Genomic DNA, 21,523 nt, shown 5'->3' with positions numbered 1-21,523 from the left:
ATATATATACAGGTGTGTCTGTACAGAGAGACACTGCCTCGTATATATATACAGGTGTGTCTGTATAGAGAGACACTGCCTCGTATATATAAACAGGTGTGTCTGTACAGAGAGACACTGCCTCGTATATATATATAGGTGTGTCTGTACAGAGACACTGCCTCGTATTATACAGGTGTGTCTGTACAGAGAGACACTGCCTCGTGTATATATATATACAGGTGTGTCTGTACAGAGAGACACTGACTCGTATATATATATACAGGTGTGTCTGTACAGAGAGACACTGACTCGTATATATATATACAGGTGTGTCTGTACAGAGAGACACTGCCTCGTATATATATACAGGTGTGTCTGTACAGAGACACTGCCTCGTATATATATACAGGTGTGTCTGTACAGAGAGACACTGCCTCGTATATATATACAGGTGTGTCTGTACAGAGAGACACTGCCTCGTATATATATACAGGTGTGTCTGTACAGAGAGACACTGCCTCGTATATATATACAGGTGTGTCTGTACAGAGAGACACTGCCTCGTATATATATACAGGTGTGTCTGTACAGGGAGACACTGCCTCGTATATATATACAGGTGTGTCTGTACAGGGAGACACTGCCTCGTATATATATACAGGTGTGTCTGTACAGGGAGACACTGCCTCGTATATATATACAGGTGTGTCTGTACAGAGAGACACTGCCTCGTATATATATACAGGTGTGTGTAGAGAGACACTGCCTCGTATATATATACAGGTGTGTGTGTACAGAGAGACACTGCCTCGTATATATATATACAGGTGTGTGTAGAGAGACACTGCCTCGTATATATATATATATACAGGTGTGTGTGTACAGAGAGACACTGCCTCGTATATATATACAGGTGTGTGTAGAGAGACACTGCCTCGTATATATATACAGGTGTGTCTGTACAGAGAGACACTGCCTCGTATATATATACAGGTGTGTGTAGAGAGACACTGCCTCGTATATATATATATATACAGGTGTGTGTAGAGACACACTGCCTTGTATTATACAGGTGTGTGTAGACACACTGCCTCGTATATATATACAGGTGTGTCTGTACAGAGACACCACTCCCTATAACACATGAGGAGTGGCTGTTAGATCAATAATACTTGACATGTGAGATGTCCTTTGAGTCAATCACCATCCCAAGTTAGAGTATCAATATACGTCAGGTGTGTTAATGACGCCAGGTCTCCAATATGAACCCATTACCTTACTACAGCCTATCAGTCTGATGTTACTGTGATAGTCCAAACAGGAGATAGCCTTAGGACAGCTCAACATTAGGACTGACAATGCTTATGATACCTAGGACATGCCTTAATTAGGGCAACCGAGGCTTAGGACAGACCTTACTTAGGACAGCTCAACCTTAGGACTGACATTACTTAGGATACCTAGGACATGCCTTATTGAGGGCAACTGAGGCTTAGGACAGACCTTAATTAGGACAACTCAACATTAGGACTGACAATGCTTAGGATACCTAGGACATGCCTTATTGAGGGCAACCGAGGCTTAGGACAGACCTTAATTAGGACAACTCAACATTAGGACTGACAATGCTTAGGATACCTAGGACGGACCTTATTGAGGGCAATCCAGGCTTAGGACAGCTCATTTTTAGGACATACATTGCTAAGGATACCTAGGACGGACCTGATTTAGGACAGCACAACCTTAAGACATCCATTTCTGTCAACCTTTAGTTTATATTAAACAGTCAAATAGCTTATTGAAAAATCCTGGGGTCAAATATCCATTTTTCACAAATAATAATCTGTGAACAAATTAATTAATTCTTATCAAAATCATTATTCTCAAAACAAACAAATATCGTGAGTTCCGATAGTCAAATTACAATACAATATCTATTCCCTTTACCCACCAAACCTTCCACCCTTCCTAACCCCAACAAAAAACTACTTAACACGTACTTCATGATCTTATCAATTCTTGGTTCATATTATCTGATACAGGCCAAAAAAAAACTGTGTACAAATGTTTTTAATCTGATCCCCGACCTTTCTATAGTGTGCGGTATACCAAAGATCTTACAAACAAAGTAAAGATTCCAAAAGTTAACAAAATGTTGTTTTTATCATCCTGAAATCTGCCTACTTTACCTTTGTACGGTGATATAGGCGACATTAAACAGCCTATCAAGTGTCTGTCGTCGGGTTTTATGCTCTGTTAGCTTCACTAGCAAATAAACTGTCGATTCTTGCCTCAAATATTTTCTAAACTATAAAATTTTGTTGCATGATAATCATTAAACAAACATAAGAAATATTTGCACAATTTCAAATTGCAATGAAATTTAATTTTAAAATTCAGAAAATTTCATTTAATGATGTGTTAAGTAACACCTCTGTGAACAACTTGCTCCTGTTGTAAAAATAACAAAAGACTATAAACGCTCGAATGATACGCAACCCACCAGCCCCCGTCTTGTGTGAAGATATAGTGAAGGCTAACTCCAACACACGCGGCCTTGTACAGACAGTAAGTGCTGGATCATACGGTTTCTACCTGCCCTACCCACGAACCACCCCTTTGTGCGTGTCATGCCTGAACGAGCAGCGACTATCTCACCGAGTCAATACACATATAAGTATATGTATATACTGACATAGTGGCTTTGCACTCCAGGAGGCCTGTCGATTAAATAGAACAGTACCATTCGGTACAATGCCCCGCCCACCCCACCTATACCCAGTAATCGGCCTCACACTTTCAAAGCTATTTCCTCTGTTAATAGTACCATTAAAAAACTTAATTTTTAAAAAAAAAAACGTACTTGAAATAATTGTGAATTTGTCCGTTAAGGAAGTAAATAAGATCACCGTTAAATTTGCCAGTCATGGTGTTTGTGGGGTAAAACAGTTCCCTGGAGGATTAATCGGTACATTGGATTATACACAGGCTTTAGCCATTGTCCAGTCACTGTCCAGCCAATCCAGCCTTCACCTGAACAAAGTCCGGCCATTGTCCAGTATTATTCTGGACACTGTCCAATCTCGGTTCAGTCACCGTGGAGCATTTAGGTCAACGTCTTTTATTGTGACAAACAAAATACTTATCTTTCAAAAACAAAATATGCACCATCATTAAAACTCATTGTGTACCCTGGCAGTCAGAAAGGAGATTACGGTAATGTTGATCTCTGAGGTCAACCAGGACACTACAACAACAGTAGTGGACTGTACTGGACGGTAGTGGACACTGGACAATCACCAAGAGAGCTGATTAAGGCTCCAGCCATGTTGTTATGATTCCGTATGTAAACATTTCTTTGAACTGTATACATAATACGTCGCCAGTGACAGGCGACCAAACACCCTCACTGTTTATTAGGTTTCTCAACTTCACTCCCAAGGTCACTTGAAACTGTGAAACTTTTAAATATCTACTGCAAAACCTCTTGACACATTAGATCTCTCAAGACAATTAAATTAACCTGGCAACATTTGCTTTACTGAAATTTCATAAAAAAAAAAATTCTTTTCCTTTTCATTTTTTTTTTTTTTTTTTTATTTCAATTTCTTTGCCATTTTCATCTTTTTCCTTCTCAGGATTTCACAATTGGTCAGATAAAGAAATTTTTCAGTTGCTATGACAAGACCATAATAGCTAACATCAAAATTTCTGTCACTATGTAGCACAATTTGGAAATCCTTTTTTTTTTTTCCCATTGACAAAATTTTTTCTATTACAAGTTATGTTACCATATAGTTTTATACTGATAACCTCTGTGACCTACAAGTTACCATGACGACAGCAGAGATACTGACCTTTACGTTGTACCCGGAGATCAAGTCCCTGCTGGGTCCTAAATGTTAATTCTCCCGGACTGCCTGGTCGTTTACTGCTGACAGACAGATCGACTGGTTCAGTCTGTACCGGCTAAAACACACCAATATCACACAAACTTTGATTAAACACATTTAAAAAGTTGTTTTTTTTTGTTTTTTTTTCATATTCAGATTTTGGCTAATTTTTTTTTTTTTCAAGTAAAGTACTAAACAAAGAAATCTAGAAAATATTCTTGAAACAGACATTTGTATTTAAGCTTCAAATTAGTTAGCAGTATTAATATAATTAGTATGCATGATTTTTACATGTATTAGTTATAAGTATAAATACATTTTTTTAGTTGGCGCATGTCGTCTCAATATAACCTCTCTTAAAAAGTTCTTATCAGCTAAATTGATTATCACTCATTAATACATAAACACAACCAAAAATTTCAAGTCGACCACAAAATATCAAACAATTCAATAAGTATACATCCGGCTTCCCAAGTCACCGTTTGTGTATAAAATACAATAAAACAGACCTTGGAATATCTCTTAACACTTTAACCAAAAGTGACCTAGATGAGCTTTTGTCGAATGAAAATATCTGAAAAGATTTGGGTGAGTAAAAAGTGCCTAGTAATACGGAAGACATAAATCAGAGCTAGGAGACTATCGAGACACATTCAGCAGCGGGGTGTGACAAAGGCGGAGTACATAAAAGTGTACCTCTAACGAGGTAAAAACCCAGGTGATACAGGTGGCTTATCTCACCTGTACTATTAAATGATAATCAGGTAAGTTAAAACGGGTTTTCTCGTCTCTCCTTCCTCACCGTCATATCAATTGTGGATTTAAACTCTTATTATGTGCCTTGTTTGGCCGTTTGTTGCCCGGAACGACACGCCCTACTGCTGGGGACGGGTAAAGGTTGGGTTGGGGAGAAGGCTTTAGAAATTCACACCGTAATAAAACAAATATCTATAAATGACAGAAATAGACCGATGAATGTTTGTATAATCCATGTCAGGATCAGCTGAAGTGGAATAACAGGAAATCTTTGGTTAATGTCAGAAACTCTGGAGAATATACAGAAATTTAGAAATAAATATTGCAGTAGAGAAGACAGAAAAATATCTCATTTTTGGTAATAGTGTTTCTAATAGGTTTTACTGGGAATTTAGTTTACAGAAGTACCTTGAAGGGTGAAATAAACTGATCTTTAATGTAAAACAAAAAGAATACCAAAATAACAGTGAAACCAAAGTTTAAACTTAAAATTGAAGAACAAAAAATATATAGATTTCTTTGAAGATTCCTGAAAATATACGAGAATACTTTGTTTATTTTGTTTAAAGTCCTATTAACAGCCAGGGTCATTTAAGGAGGAAAAACACCAGCCTACCTACAGTCAGTACCAGACAACTGCCAAAAGTGGGTTTCGAACTTTCAACCAAGAAGTGAAGGGCTAGTGATAAAGTGTTGGGACACCTTAACCACTCCACCACTGCGGCTCTACAAGGAAACCAGGTGTTTTTGAAGGCTAAACGTCTTCAGTTTCATCGATGACACCCATCATACAAATCTAGGTCAAATCCGGCCGAAGTCACATCCTCAAAATAGGAACTAGGGTGGTCACAAGGGAACCACAGACCATTTCAACAAACATCAAACACACCTGACTTGCATTTAATTTCATTGTTTTTATCATTCTCCCTTCCCAAAGGATATGATGGATGTCATTAACAGGGCTCCTGTCAAATGTGATGTCATGACAACAGTTGGGACATGTTCTAACATAATTACATGAATTAACTGTCTAAACATGAAAAATGACAGGTAGGAATTTGAATTTTGTTCAAGTCTAAGCTGTTCTTGCACACAGCATGACATGAAAAATACAAGACTTGCTTCATATTCTAATTATGCACATGAAACAAACAGTGTCAACCATTTTACCTTTGATGTCCACACCTGGACGTCCAAATCTCGTTACAAACAGGTATGTAAATATTTAATTCTGATATTGTAGTATACATTATATCTATGGATGTGCTGCATATAACATTTAGTATGATTACTACGTCTACTTCATCACATCAAAAGACAAGACAAAATCATGACCATTTAAAAACAACAATAATGCTTTTACCACCCTTAAAAAGATAGAGCTTTTATCTTTTAAATTTTAAGTGGACGAAATAATGAACTACATCACAAAGGAATTCTTACGTGCTCCAACACACCTATATTTTTGTAAGAAACATTCGGTCTTATACGCGATCATTTATATGACGCTGATGAGATTTTTTCCTTTGTTGATGTAAATTTCTATATTGTTGTCGCCATTTTATGCATTTTTATGAGCAGCAGTGTATACACTGTCAGAGGTGTAGCATCTTTAAGAAAGATATAGGTCTGACATTTGAATCTTTTATAAAACCTGTATCATGAACAAATAAGATTTATAGACCTAATTTACAGGAAAACAGGTTTTTGAAGACATAAAGTGTCAAAATCTTAAAGACAGTAGAACATACCGTATTTATCCTCAAATAAGCCCCCTCCCCAAGTGTAAAAGCTTATTACCATATTTATCCTCAAATTAACTCCCTCCCATTGTGTAAGTTTATTACTGTATCTATCCTCAAATAAGCCCCCCCTCCCCTAGTGTAAAAGTTTAGTACCATATTTTTCCTCAAATTAACTCCCTCCCCTTGTGTAAAAGTTTATTACTGTATCTATCCTCAAATAAGCCCCCCCTCCCCTAGTGTAAAAGTTTAGTACAATATTTTTCCTGAATTAAACTCCCTCCCCTAGTGTAAAAGTTTAGTACCATATTTTTCCTCAAATTAACTCCCTCCCCTTGTGTAAAAGTTTATTACTGTACCTATTTAAGCAATAAACTGCCTAGATGCGGCAGACCTACTGGTATAACTGCCACATGTGTCACAGACAAACTGAATGGTGCGCACTAGCGCACCATGATTGTTTGTCTGTGACACATGTGGCAGTTATACCAGTAGGTCTGCCGCATCTAGGCAGTTTATCGCTTATATTTACGTTCTATTAATGAATCGCAAAAATAAAAAAAATATGAAAAAAATCTTTGTTTACATTTTTTGCAAGTGAGATATTCATACGCCCTCAGGGCAACTTCAGTTATACTCTCATAGATGAAGCTGCTTTTGGTAGGGATTTACTAGTAATATATAAGGGCATTGCCACACCAAATGTAAATATCCTCAAATAAACTCCCTCCCCTAGTGTAAAAGTTTAGCACTGTATTTAGCCTCAAATAAGCCCCCTCTCCTACATTAAAAGTTTAGTACCATATTTATCCTCAAATAAGCCCCCTCCCCTAGTGTAAAGATAAAGCACTGTATTTACCCTCAACTAAGCCCCCTCCTCTAGTGTAAAAGCCTAGTATCATATTTATCCACAAATAAACCCCCTCCCTTAGTGTAAAAGTTAGCATTAAAGTGTGGGGGAGGGCTTATTTGTGAACTACACCTAAGCTTACTGTTTTGATTATTGATTAATTGATTATTCTGAAAAAGTAAATACTGGGGGCTTAAATGTTGAAAGGGGCTTGTTTCTGGATGAATACGGTAATATTTCTCATATTACTTCCACTTAATTATCAATTAAATACAGAGAGGATTAAAAACGTTAAGCAGTTTAAATGACGTTTATACAAAGAAATGCAAATTTTCATTTAAATCGCACATAGCGATTCATCATGAGGTAGCTATTTTTAAACATATTCATGATTTGCCACCCCAGGTTGGAGAGCTACCTGTAGGTATCGCGACTTTCAATTAAACCTTTATTGAACATGTAAACGTGCAAATCAATAGAACGGGTTGAAATGTGTCAGAAGGCGGGTCTGAAGAGGTAATTCAAGTATGCGCAAGTTATGACAATAGGTTAGTTTTGGCTTTATATCTATAAACTGAAGGAGTAATAATTTATAATCTATAGACTTTAACCCCTCCGACAGCCTCCTGGAGAGCCGGGGTTATCAGTGGTAACAAACCAGGAAGGGTCTGAAGTAAGTCCCCTAGGTTGACACAGATATTCACCGATAATTCTATATCTCCGTTGAAAAAACATTACATCACACATCAACTTCTTACGCGATTTCATTTGTCATTACACAAAACAAGTAACTACTGTTTGGTATACTGTCACACTTGTCGGGGTTTAATTACTGCAACAAGAGCCGAACAGATAAATAATTGTTAATTTCAACGTGACCAATTGTTCCGCCATACACATTCACAAAGCTCTTAACCTTAGACAGATGCTGACATCAATTTTCCATCAAACTTGAGTTTGTCGAGTGGTAGTTTCAGTGGTGTAACGTTGTGCCTGTCACGCTGACCTCGTTCTTCCACCCTCGAGTCACAGCCCCCAGGGTCGTGTCTGTTTAGTAACAAATAACCAGCCTTGCCCCACAGGGTCAAATCGGGCAGTTCCAGGAAATTTTCATACACAGCATTGAGTGTTTTCTTGTCTTTGCCAGCCCCATGATTTCCGTGTCGAATAAGCCAGTCATCTTTCAGATCACAGTAATATGAATAATAAATTGTTCAATGAGTTGCCTATCTCTCCCCTAGGGATTAAGTACCCACCCTCAGGCTGGATTCTCTCCCATCCCAAGGATTTACTTCCTCTACCCCAGGGTCACATTTATATGAATACAATGCCCCTCCCCCTTCAGACTTGAAAAATAAAAAAATAAAAAAAAAAGTTTTTTTTTTGTATTTCTATATTCTGTCTGTATAGCTTGTTTGATACTCAAGATATTGATGACATGATTGAGAGATGTTATTATTCAAATAAACACTGAAAATGTGGTCTATAGACTCCAAGGGGGTTAAGGGTGTGGTCTGCAACAGGCCCCTGGGGCCAAGGGCGGTAGTCTGCCAGACCCCAGGGGATGCAGTTGGTTAAATCTACCCCAGACCCCTAGGGACAAGGGTTGTAGTCTGCTACATACCCCTGGGGACAAGGGCGTTAGTCTGCTAGACCCCTGGGGATGTGGGTGGTTAAGTCTGCCTCAGACCCCTAGGGACAAGGGTTGTAGTCTGTTACATACCCCTGGGGGTGAGGCTAGTAATCTCTCACAGATCCCTGGGGACAAGGGCGATAGTCTGCCAGACCCCAGGAGAAGCAGGTGGTTAAGTCTGCCCCTGACCCTTAGGGACAAGGGTTGTAGTCTGCTACATACCCCGGGGGATGAGGGCGGTAGTTTTTCACAGACCCCTGGGGACAAGGGCGATAGTCTACCAGACCCCTGGGGATGTGGGTGGTTAAGTCTGCCTCAGACCCCTAGGGACAAGGCTTGTAGTCTGCTATATACCCCTGGGGATGAGGGCAGTAGTCTGTCACAGATCCCTGGGGGTGAGGGTCTGTTCACAAAATTGTGTTGGAAAATATTTAAAAAGTTTCTATTATATAATATGATATATCTATTGATAGACAATCAACAGTAATAAATGTCTACAAAACAACTTAAAGGCCATCAAACTAATATCATCATTAATTGTTTACATCATATCAGGTAAGTGAGAATATAATACAATGCTTGACCTTGTTAACAGGTGAGAGAGAAAACAATGAACGTACCGATGGCAGGCCTGGGTAAGGTAGCACCGGCGGACAGGTGAGACAATGGCTCATGTTGTAAAGGTATTGTATATGTAACTCCTCGGCCACAGAAAGATGCATGATGCTGGCTACAGTAATCCTCCGAAATCACAGTGACCTGACAGAACCACGATCTCTAAAACATCCACTTCCTGGATATGACGCTCACAATTAATAGGACACTGCAGTGTAACAGGCCCACGCGCCAATGTAAATCACAATCAGCTGTAGTGCAGTACAAGGATCTGACACTCCCGTACAACCCGACTCATGCGGGATCATCCAGCGACTGGTGTCATTTACCTGGGCGATTGGCTGTTACCTCACCCTACCCTGCCCAGGAGGTGGTGTATATACCTATTCACACTCAGGCGTGTTTAATAGCGGTAGGCAGGTTGGATTAGACCCCCTAGTTCCTAAATGCTGATCACTTATCTCGACAAAACTACCGGAGCTAACAATAGCTTTGTCAACAATAAGCCACTAGCGAAAATGTATTCCCTTAAAAACATCTATATAATCATAAGGATAATACTGCGTTCGTGTCACGGATGAGTGAGGGAAGAGAGGCATGAAAAGTTGACCTGTTATGTGTTCGCTGGGGTGTGACAGGACAGTCAAAAGACAATGGGAAGTTGAGTGGGTGTTGACGGGGCGGAGAGGCTTGCTGTGCTGTGATCAGCTGTCTGATCAGGCAGTCCCAATATTGTGTGACCTCAATCTAGGTACTTTGTGTATGGTGTTTTGTATATGCATGGAATTTCAGGACAGAGCCGTGACACAACACATAATAGTGTTCTGTGGGACTAGGGGACGGGACAACTGAGACATGGGACAGGGGTGTTGGAGGGGAGGGCGACACCACACAGTAGTGTGCTGGGGACAGGGGGCAGGGGTGTTGGAGAGGAGGGTGACACCACACAGTAGTGTGCTGGGGACAGGGGGCAGGGGTGTTGGAGAGGAGGGCGACACCACACAGTAGTGTGCTGGGGGCAGGGGTGTTGGAGGGGAGTGTTCAGTAGTGTGCTGTAGAACTGGGGTAGGGACAGGGACGGTTGACAGGGAAGGGGTGTTGGAGGGAAGGGTCTGGAGTAGGGACGGGGACGGCTGACAGGGAAGGGGTGTTGGAGGGAAGGGTCAACTCCATACAATAGTGTGCTGAGAGAAGAGTTTGAAGGAGAACATGGAAGTTAGGTGGAAGAGAGGATCAGTTGATTGGGCAGACGGTTCAGAAATAGGGAGTAGAAAAGAAAAAAAAGATTATGGATAGGAAAAGTATGGCTAGGGAAAGAATGGACAGGATCAATCTTGGTTATTGAGGAGGGAAAAAGAATTACAGATCAACCCGGATTATAGGTCAGGATGACAAGACAATAGAGATACATGAATAATACAGATCAACCCGGGTTATTTAGGTCAGGATGAAAGAAAACAGATACATGTGAGGAATACCTACATGGGTACTGTGTGAGGAAGACAATATATATATATACATTTGTATATAGATCTTCAATAGCCAATTTCTTTGTTTATTTGCAAAACTCCAACTTTAATCGTATTTCAATAGTTCAATTATCAAAATCTTCTAATTTATTTTTCTTGGCCTATCAACAATAACAAAGAAAACAAATAAATAAAAAAAAATTCAACACAAAGAAAACTTCATAAATATTTAGTATAATTGACCAATTTCAGATTTGTCGTTCCACTAGTGCAAAACAGGTAAACATAGTTGACTATGTTTCTGTGGGGTCAGGGTGTCTCCCACAAAGACCACATGCCAAGCTTTTAACTTTAATCATGTGCTTGTAAAAATAATGATTATAATGCATAATTGTGATGATTTCATCAAATTTTACTGCCGAGTCAATATTGACGGTAGCTAAATAAAACTGCCATTCTCCTACCCGTTGAGCTGTGTATTGTGCCGATAGGAGGTGTATGCTATCCCTTTCAACACCCGTTTACCTTCAGCTGCGAACCCGGTCACAACAAAAAACGTCAAACAATGTGACTAGGGACAAAGCCCTCAGTGTTAGGAGGCTTCCGTGCGGGACCAGGGAGATTCCAATCTCTCCCTGGGGGTCTCATCCTGCAGTTTCGGGGGTCACGCGAGGTCACAGCGCCCTAAAACTAGCTGTACTTTTGCTGGTCATCCCCCGCTGCCTACACAATAGTTTGATTTTCCACGTCTTGATTTGCTTTGTCTGGCGTATATACTGTATACTATTACCAGCCCTATCCTGGGCGTGGACCTTTGTTTATACCTGAGCCAGCCAGCTGTAATCCGAATGACGTACCTGTAGCTACCTGTACAGGTAAAACGTCCTCCAGGTGTATACTAATCTAGCGATGTAAGAGGTCCATTTAATCAATCTACAGGTAATTTTGGAATCAGGTAAGGCAATAGTAATCAGTTACACTGCCAGCTATTTAAATGGAGGTAACTCGAGCACTAAATGGTGTTTTAATTTCCACAAATTTAAGGATGCATGATCCATTTTCTTGACTATAATATAAATAGTGGTCTATTTAAAATAAACAGAATAACATACAAATGTTTATAATACATTGTATATATACTAATATCATCTTTAAATTACAGAAAACATGTTTAACATGGACATGTAAGAGATTTCTCCCCTACAGATTTAAAATGTGATTTGTGTAAGAATTATCTCCCTTATACATTATATGTGTTTAAGTTATCTCCCTTATACATTACATGTGATTTGTGTAAGAGTTATCTCCCTTATACATTACATGTGATTTGTGTAAGAGTTATCTCCCTTATATATAACATGTGATTTGTGAACAAGTTATCTCCCTTATACATTAAATCTGTGATTTATGTAAGAGTTATCTCCCTTATACATTAAATATGTGATTTATGTAAGAGTTATCTCCCTTACACATTAAATCAGTGATTTGTGTAAAAGTTATCTCCTTTAAACACATTACACATATGATTTATGTAAGAGTTACCTCCCTTCTACATTACATATGTGATTTGTGTAAGAGTTATCTCCTGTATGCATGTGATTTGTATAAGAAGTCCATTGCCATGAACAAGAAAATGTTTTGAAATAGTTCTGATAACTTCATTAAACTCACTATAACAGTCTATAGTGTGTCAGACAAAATAGAAATATGAGTTATCTCCCTTGGACATATTTCATCATTTCCTGTATAGCTAAAGATATAATTGATATATACACAGACAGCAGACACCAGAAACAAACATTTTTAGGACCATGAATGACCTAGAATATGAACTTGAACTATGGTCCCTAATACTTGACATCATTAAATAAATTCGCAATACTATATAGAGGCTGTTGTAAGATGCAGTTATATTCATACAATTTACCTACTTCAATATGCTCAAAGATATTCTATTGTGACCACATTATTGACTTTGACAGAATATTAGATTGGTTTAATACTACAGAACCAATTCACATATCAATATTTGATTTAATGGATAAACAAAAGACTGATTTAATTTCCAGGTCGTTTCTATTCCCAATGTAATTAATTACACAGCTGACGTCAACTATTCCCTACATCCGCAACAATAAAAAACTTACAGAAGAGTTTACTTCTGTATGTATGGGGCCGCAGTGCCTGAGCGGTTAAGGTGTCCCGACACTTTATCACTAGCACTCCACCTCTGGGTCGCGAATTCAAAACCTACGTGGGGCAGTACTCCGGGTACTCCGGCTTTCCTCCACCTCCAAACCTGGCACATTCTTAAATGACCCTTGCTATTAATAAGACGTTAAACAAAATAAACCAAACTAAACTGTATGACTGACTGAAGGTCCACATCATCCATTACAGTCCACATCGAATGACTACAATACACTTGTACTTTGTACCCACAATTCCACATTTTTATTACATTAAAACATTTAAAGGTTTCCATGGTAACTTCATTTACAGGTTCCCATAGTTATTATTATTTACATCCTCAAAAAAATCAAGCAAAGTAAACTATTTACAGGTAAGAAATTAATACACAAATCTTGAAAATAAAATCCAACATCAGAACAGCTGGACTATATTTTTTTACCAGAAAGACGTGAAGCTGTCCACTAAAAAGTTGACATAGGCCTGCTCTAGTGCTCTAGTACAGGGATTCCAGCACCACAAATATATAGGGCACTTAATTATAGCTGTTCCCCTGTATCTGCAACAGGTAGCTAACGGGAACATTAAGTGTGATGTATGATTTGACCTTGGAGATCTTGGCAACCGGATAGTGACCTTGGAAATGGCCCCTGACAGCCTCAGGCCTGTAGATATCCCTATTTCATCTACATTATCCAATGGACCATGTGAGATTTATTTCATTTTGGGGGCGAAATGCAGACAGCAGAAAAGAAGAGCGGGATCTTGCAAATTACAAAGAGATTAATCAACATTTCACATATTGGGATGTTCTTAACCAGTGTTAGTTATAAACACATTTGAGTAAAATTCCATCAAAGCTATGACTACAACATTCCTGATTTGATTATGTATGTATTTGTTGAAAGGTGGGGTTGAGGTGGTACAAGCCTGCTGACAGATAGAAAGGGAATTACATGTCCTCTACGAGCCCCTCCTAAAAATAGTAACAGTGACCTTGACCTTGACCTTGACCCTGATCTAAAAACCCTGAAAATTAGACTAGACCGTGATATAATTTATGGTCCTTTATCATTGTGTGAAGTTTGATAAAAATCCGTATGAAGTAGCTAGAGTGCTGACAAACTTTGTCATTACGTACAGGAAATCTCTAGTCCCCACGGATTTGACCGGTAGACAACTAAAAATATGAAGATAAGAAAACAGGAAATGACACCATCACGTTTCTTATGACATTACATAATGATTCAAGTTTGTCAAAAAGCCCATCTTTAAAAAAAACAAAAACATTTCAAGCTAATATGATGTTTTCTTATTTTACCCTTAAACCACTGACTGACCGCAGTGGCCGAGTGGTTAAGGTGTCCCGACACTTTATCACTAGCCCTCCACCTCTGGGTTACGAGTTCGAAACCTATGTGGGGCAGTTGCCAGGTACTGACCGTAGGCCGGTGGTTTTTCTCCGGGTACTCCGGCTTTCCTCCACCTCCAAAACCTGGCACGTCCTTAAATGACCCTGGCTGTTAATAGGACGTTAAACAAAAACAAACCAAACTGACTGACCGACTGCACTGACACAAGTTGAATTCCTTAATTTTTCAATTCACTCATACCAATTATTTCACATTGAAAATATTTTATAGTAATAAAAGTGTGGTTAACTAACCAACAGAATCATAGGCCAAGCAAAAATATTTCTGATTAAAACAGGACCAGTATCATAAAATCATTCAACTCTAAAAAAAAACATAATCAATTTGGACAGGTTTCTGCATAAAATGGTAACATTATACAGTTATAGACTTCTGGTGAGGTTTACGCAGTGTTTTATTAACCACAGATCTGACACCCCTTCAGAGGTACATATTGTTTTATTTTCAGCTGTGGACAGTTACAGAGCACTACATGGAAATCTGGAAGTTGAACTTTACCCTTTCCCTAACTGCACACCAACCTTGCATTGAAATGGGTACCAGTGTTTAACAGTATAAGATTGTAACCTTCGTGTTGAGAGCAAATCTATTCCATGTGTACTGGAAAGATAAACTCATTTCTCTACATTTATATATGTGGGAAAACCACTTTCACTAATGGTAAAACGTATCAACTTGTGAACTACTTCAACAAGGCCCCATGTTTACATTATGGGTGCAAGTGTCTACCAATATCTAAGCCATAATATTATAATTATGTTATGGTTCTGTGCGGGGCCCCAGATAATAATCACTTGTCAAAAGTTATGTGATAGAAATAACGATATATTTATACTTATAGGTGTTACAGAGGAAATCACTACCGCACATAACATCATAACAATGCATTGTAGTATCAAACGACAGCCACACAAAAGATGATGACAATTCGACTGCTTAGGTATTACGATTAAAATCATATTGGAATGATCTGCCACTGTTTATAAATCATTTAAATTTAAACCAGATTTAAAACACTCCCATTAAAACAGACTATATTAAAAATGCTTCACCTAGATTTTCACACTCTTGATTCACATAACGAAACTCTACAAAACTCAAGCCTGAAGTCTGTATTTACATAAATGTATAAAAATCATCGCCCATCCCTACTACTGCCAGCGATGTCCCTGTTATTCATTTCTTTGATGTCAAACATGTCATAATAAAAATAAAAGACACATATTTTCCTTCTTTCCCACAATTACAGAAAAACATGTTTTCTTTACGCATCTATTCTTTTAGCTAACTTGAGCCGCATTCCACACCAGTCTGAGCCCTCCGGTCAAAGATGACCAGCCCTCTGCCATCACAAACCTGGACATTTATTGGTACTTAACGTGTCATCTGCGCTTTGGCTGTGAATGGGAGTGGCCTATGCAGGGGGTAGCTACATACCTGTACACCTGATCGCCAATTTACCTGAAAACTCAGGTGCAAAATTTTACCTTGAGGACTTCAGGGTACATGTACTTTGTGCTATATGGTGGTGTGCTTTTGTGTTATCCAGTAACAGAGATAAGTTAATGCATCTAATACAAAGTTCTGGCTGACCTTTGAGAAGGTAAATGTGCACTACTGACCTGTAGATCTGCTCTGCTACTAAATTGCGTTAAAATATGCCGAAGGATTCTAGAGGGGTCATTTTTCACTTTTCGTTACATGTCCAGTGTTACAAAAATTGTTTATTTCTTGGCAACTAACAGTCAAGTGAAATTTTAAAAGTATTTGTAAAAATCACTTTCTGTGCTCGATCGAACTGAGTGAAAATGTTTAAATGTCACGATAGCCAATCTGACAAGCTCCCCAAAGATAATGATGACACAAAAATATATGACCAATCTATAAATAGACGCAAAGAAGCTGAAGTTCCTGGTACACCATCTGGTATAAAATCGCGGAGATAAAAAATCGTAGAGAAATACTGTAGGCATCACATGAAAAAGAACTGGCAAGTTACCAAGGGAAGATGACGTTAAGTGTCAAACATATTATATATGGTGTTGCGTTTATAAACCCCAGAGAAAAGGGAGCGGTCCAATACACAATATGGATAGCCAATGTGACAACAAGTTCCCAATAACCCTAGCTACAATTTCCTTTTTAAAGTGTCCTTTACGGGAGAACAATGAAACTTGTTTATCTCGGAAGCTGTCAAGGGTGCGGACAGTATGTCACCGTGCCTGTTAGGTACAGAGGGAGGGTGTGTCTGTACCGACTGACACCTTCACTTCTAGTAAGTATAGATATGGCCCACTGTTTAATTCATTCTAGATACTATATAGATATCTATGCCTGATTTGATATTACGGAAATGGATGTTTGCCCCTGTCACCTGAAAAGATACCCTTATAACCTAACGGCCATATACCCTTAGGTGAAGATCTGAGGTGTGTGGCCATGCTTCGATGTTCCCTACCCATTTCGGTTTGTGTTTTTCAGCAAGCTAAAGCCGAGAAACAGCCTGGTCTGTGCTGTTGTGGTTGTCTCCTTTGATCAGACATTTTACCCTAATTGATCTGGATGGCATGTGACGGGCCTCCCGTATGTTGTTCAGTGAGGTAGTCATCAACTACTACCCACCTCAAAATGACCCTAGCTATATTCAAAGGGAGATAAACCCAGCAAACGAACAAACAAACAAATAGACACTAGTTAATAAAAAAAAAATTTGTCAGCATAGTGACATATATTGATCTATCACCGTCTATATGTACAGCCTGATGACATTTTCTTGATAAGAGTTATACATCTTAGTCTGAAGTTTGTGAGTAGGAAAAAGCCCAATGAAATATTAACAAATTTAAAGAAGGAAAATATTTAAATCGGATTAAAAAAAAAAACAAAAAAAATATCAAATTGAAAGAGGATCTAAATCACCGCTGCTGTGTTCCCAGCTGAAATCTCTGCAATATTTAAGAAAATTTTATGCAGTACTAGTGTTAAGAACAATATTCAACCTTGAAGACAAATTCTCTGGCGTCTAAGGTGAACTGTCTGAAGTCCTCTAGATTTGTACGTTATGCACCCCCTGGGAGACAGATCTCAGGTGCCCAGTCTTATCAGTTATTGCTTTCCTTACAGAAAACCTAGAGGTGGCTGCTATAATTAAGAAGAAGGCACATTCCCGGCCATTCTACCCAATTAAAAGAATTTTATACATCTGCCTTCTCTCCTAACTCTATACTTTCCTTGGATTTGGGAGCATTTTCTGCCACTAGGGAAACCCTGGAGAAAAATGCTGGTAGAGTTAGCCCAGTTTACCGTCATCAATGTGAAATAACTGGAACAAGTGTCACACAGGTGTCACACAAGTCTGTGTTGACACCATAGTCTTAATAGTAGTTCAAAGCATGTGTATACTCAAAAAAAACAAAAACATCTTGTGAACAAATCCTTGCTATACTGCCAATTATTTGTCCAGTCAATAATACAGTAAAACCTTACTATACTGCCAATTATTTGTCCAGTCAATTATACAGTAAAACCTTGTTATACTGCCAATTATTTGTCCAGTCAATTATACAGTAAAACCTTACTATACTGCCAATTATTTGTCCAGTCAATTATACAGTAAAACCTTGTTATACTGCCAATTATTTGTCCAGTCTATATACAGTAAACCTTTATGCTATATACTGCCAACTATTTGTCCAGTCAATAATACAGTAAAACCTTGCTATACTGCCATCACTTCCTTATCATAATGCTAATTGTCTGGTAAAAAAAACTTATCATAATGCCAACATTCGTCCAGTCAGACCTAAGGGTATAATGTCACTATTATACAGTAAAACCTTCGTATACTGCCTCCATTCATTCAGTAAATTCATGTTATACTGCCACTTGAATGATTTCGATTGAGTCGAGTCTAATGCAATATTCAGAGTGAGATCTGGAGTCTTAGGATAAAAATGTCAACATCAGATAATCTCTTGGATAGTGAAATGCTACATTGCATAATTATCAGATGATCTTGACAATACCTATAGTGACCTTGACATTAACTTGAGAGACCTTCACATTGAGTGACCTTGACATTACCTTTAGTGACCTTGCTATCAACTATTACCTACAATAGTAAACACAGCATAAAAAAGAGCACACATGTACCAACCTTGCCGTCTGGTCGCCGTGGCGGTGACCGGGAGTCCTCGCTTTCCTCCTTGATGGGCGAGTTTGAAAGAAGATCCACCCCACTGATTGGTGAGAGGGCGGGGTTAGAAAGTGACAGGTCCCCATTAAGTTGAGCCTGTTTGATCCGCTTTTTAAGGGCAAACATTTGTCCTACTGATGTTGGTCCGCTGGCACCTGAAGGTCGTGAAGAGAATGCTGATCGGATCTGACTTAGTTTGATAAGCGACATTTGTCTTTGTTCGGCTGTTTGATTTTTTGGCACTGTCTTGGTGAATGCACTCACTCCCTCCTCTCCAATCACCGGAGAATGGTTGGGGGACACATTCAGAGAGGGACGGGAGTACGGAGAGCCCCGCGAGTCTGGACTCAAGTCTGAGGATGACATCTCAGGGCTTGGAGCCTCAAGTTTGATTTGAAAGTTATTTGGCACTACACAGAGTCCTGACATTGTCATTGGCGAGTCGTACATTCCCGAGTCTATTTCGTGTTTTATTCTCCGTTTGATTTTGAATGGTGGTTCCTCCATAGAAGAATCTTCCTCCATCACAGGAGAGTTCTCTGTGGAGTTTTCATGTGTACAGTTATTGTTTTTATGGCGGGAGTTGTTTAACACTGGAGAGCTGTCCTCTGTCATTTTACTTAGCTGTTCAACAGAAAGAAAAAAAACTTCAATGAAAATATTTATCAACAAATATCAATGTAAATATTTATCAATAAATATCAATGTAAATATTTATCAACAAATATCAATGTAAATATTTATCAACAAATATCAATGTAAATATTTATCAAAAAACATCAAGTAAACTTAAACCAACAAATATTGATAAACACATTTATCAACAAATATCAAACACAGGTTACTCCAATTTTAAAGAAAATCTGACATCTTCATTCATAAAATGTTCCAAATTTTACAGAATGAAAATTGGAAGAATATCATTTTAAATCTGATTATGATTAGGAAAATTTGCTTTTTCTTAACAGGAAATTTTTTGGGAAAAAAAATTGTTCAAGACACTGTTTAAAAGTCATTAGATTTCCATGTCAACAATATAGAATAATACATATGGTCCAGTGACTCTGGAAATTACCAGGGATGCTGGAAACAGGATGCTGGAGATGTAAGTTTTGTGTTTGACTCAGTTTCTTAAAAAATATCAACATTATTTCAACCGAAGCTGGAATATGGTCGCATTGTAGTACTCAACACATCCTATACAGGGAGTTGTTTTTGTTTTTTTTTTGGTGTTTAATTTGAGGTTAAAAATTTAATATTTTAAGAAATTAAAAAAATAGCTTTACTACTTCTCTAAATGACAAAAAAAATCAGGTTAAAGTCCAATTGGAACAATTTGATATATGAGATGTAATTTCTTCTCACTTTTCCAGATTTTTTTGATTTTTTTTTTAAAGTTTTTTTTTTGTTTAGCAAGGCTTTTAACCGGTCTGGAGACAACTAAATGCTTTTCCTCAATGTCATATTTAGAAGAAATTCAAGAACTTTGCATTTGCTTTTATTTTCAATGCATCAATATTTACACAATAGGGAAAATAGTACTTTAATGTGGGAATATTTTAAAATATGAAAATAAAAGTTTGCCTTTACTACAGGGAATTTTTAGAGATGTAAAATAGCGATAAATATGCCTTTTACATTTTTTCTACAATAGAATTCCACTTTAAATGTTTTTAATACTGAAACAGGTAAATTTTGAGGAGACTGATATAAGCTCTATATATCTACAAAATTACTGACGATATTTTAATTTTGCTGACTGGAAAATATGTACTACTTTATATTAACATTAATAAATCAAGAAAAGTGTGAGGAGACTTATATAAGATCTACATATCTACGAATTACTGGTGATATTTTTATTTTGCAGACTGTAGGTACAAATTTATATCAACAAGTTCAGAATATTACACGATAATTATACACGTACTACAGTAACTGTCAGCTGGTCCAGCACAACAGATATATCTACTGGAAAAACCCACAGAGAAAAGTCCAAGTATACATAATACCTTCTACTGAAAAAAATTTGAGGATTTTTATCACACCTGCGATAAACCCTGTAAAGGTTTATCTGAATCACATAGTGAGGCTTCCCACAGTCCGATAGTCCGGGGAAGCTAAATAGTACCAACAGTCCCCATACAGTCTGTTAGTCCGGGAAGCTAAACAGTACAAAGAGTTCCCATACAGTTTAATAGTCCGGGAAAGCAGTTCCAAAACTTCACAATTCCTGGAGAATTACGAAGATATTTCACAATTCCTGGAGAATTACGAAGATATTTCACAATTCCTAGAAAATTACGAAGATGTTTAATTCCATTAAAAGTTTGCTTCCATGGAATATTACAGTGTGTAAGTGAAGTGCTTAATACTCCCTGGGAAGGTCCCGGAGTGGAAAGTAGTGCCCGGAAGCTGTCGACATCAACCAAGTCATTATACAAACTGAAGTTCACAGGGGTATATAACTATCTGCTACCCACTGTCTACTGTTAAACTGCTCAAATCCAGCGAATATGAAATCATCAACCAGTCTCCATTTTTATCACGAAGATAATGACCTGATAACACTTACCTGTTGTGTTCACACCTGTCCTACCCACGATCACCTACCCCATACATCCTCATATTTGGTCACTGACTCTCAATAAACACCTAAAATAGCATCAACTGACCACTTAGTGACCATCTCTTGATCTCGAACAGCTGATATACTGTGGTCAGTCACATTTAAGATACTGAATATAAGATTACATCCGTGGATA

General features: G+C 38.1%; 1 protein-coding gene across 9 annotated transcripts in view; it reads right to left on the bottom strand.

Annotated features, from left to right (window-relative positions):
- Window positions 1–21,523, bottom strand: part of LOC117329745 (Krueppel-like factor 3) — a 65,920-nt gene that overhangs the window by 8,986 nt on the left and 35,411 nt on the right. For 7 of the 9 annotated variants that reach the window (XM_033887857.1, XM_033887858.1, XM_033887862.1 and 4 more), the window contains 2 exons: window positions 18,720–19,382; window positions 3,840–3,951 (listed from right to left, as the gene is read on the bottom strand). In XM_033887857.1, coding sequence (XP_033743748.1) covers window positions 3,840–3,951; window positions 18,720–19,382 — 775 coding nt within the window. Of the gene's footprint in view, window positions 1–3,839; window positions 3,952–18,719; window positions 19,383–20,806; window positions 21,247–21,333; window positions 21,518–21,523 lie in introns of those variants that run through there. The other 2 variants (XM_033887861.1, XM_033887865.1) reach the window with 2 other exon arrangements.

Source organism: Pecten maximus, chromosome 6 (assembly GCF_902652985.1).
Source record: "Pecten maximus chromosome 6, xPecMax1.1, whole genome shotgun sequence".
NCBI lineage: Eukaryota > Metazoa > Mollusca > Bivalvia > Pectinida > Pectinidae > Pecten > Pecten maximus.
Note: the sequence above shows the minus strand (reverse complement) of the source record. Positions and strands in the feature narration are given on the sequence as shown.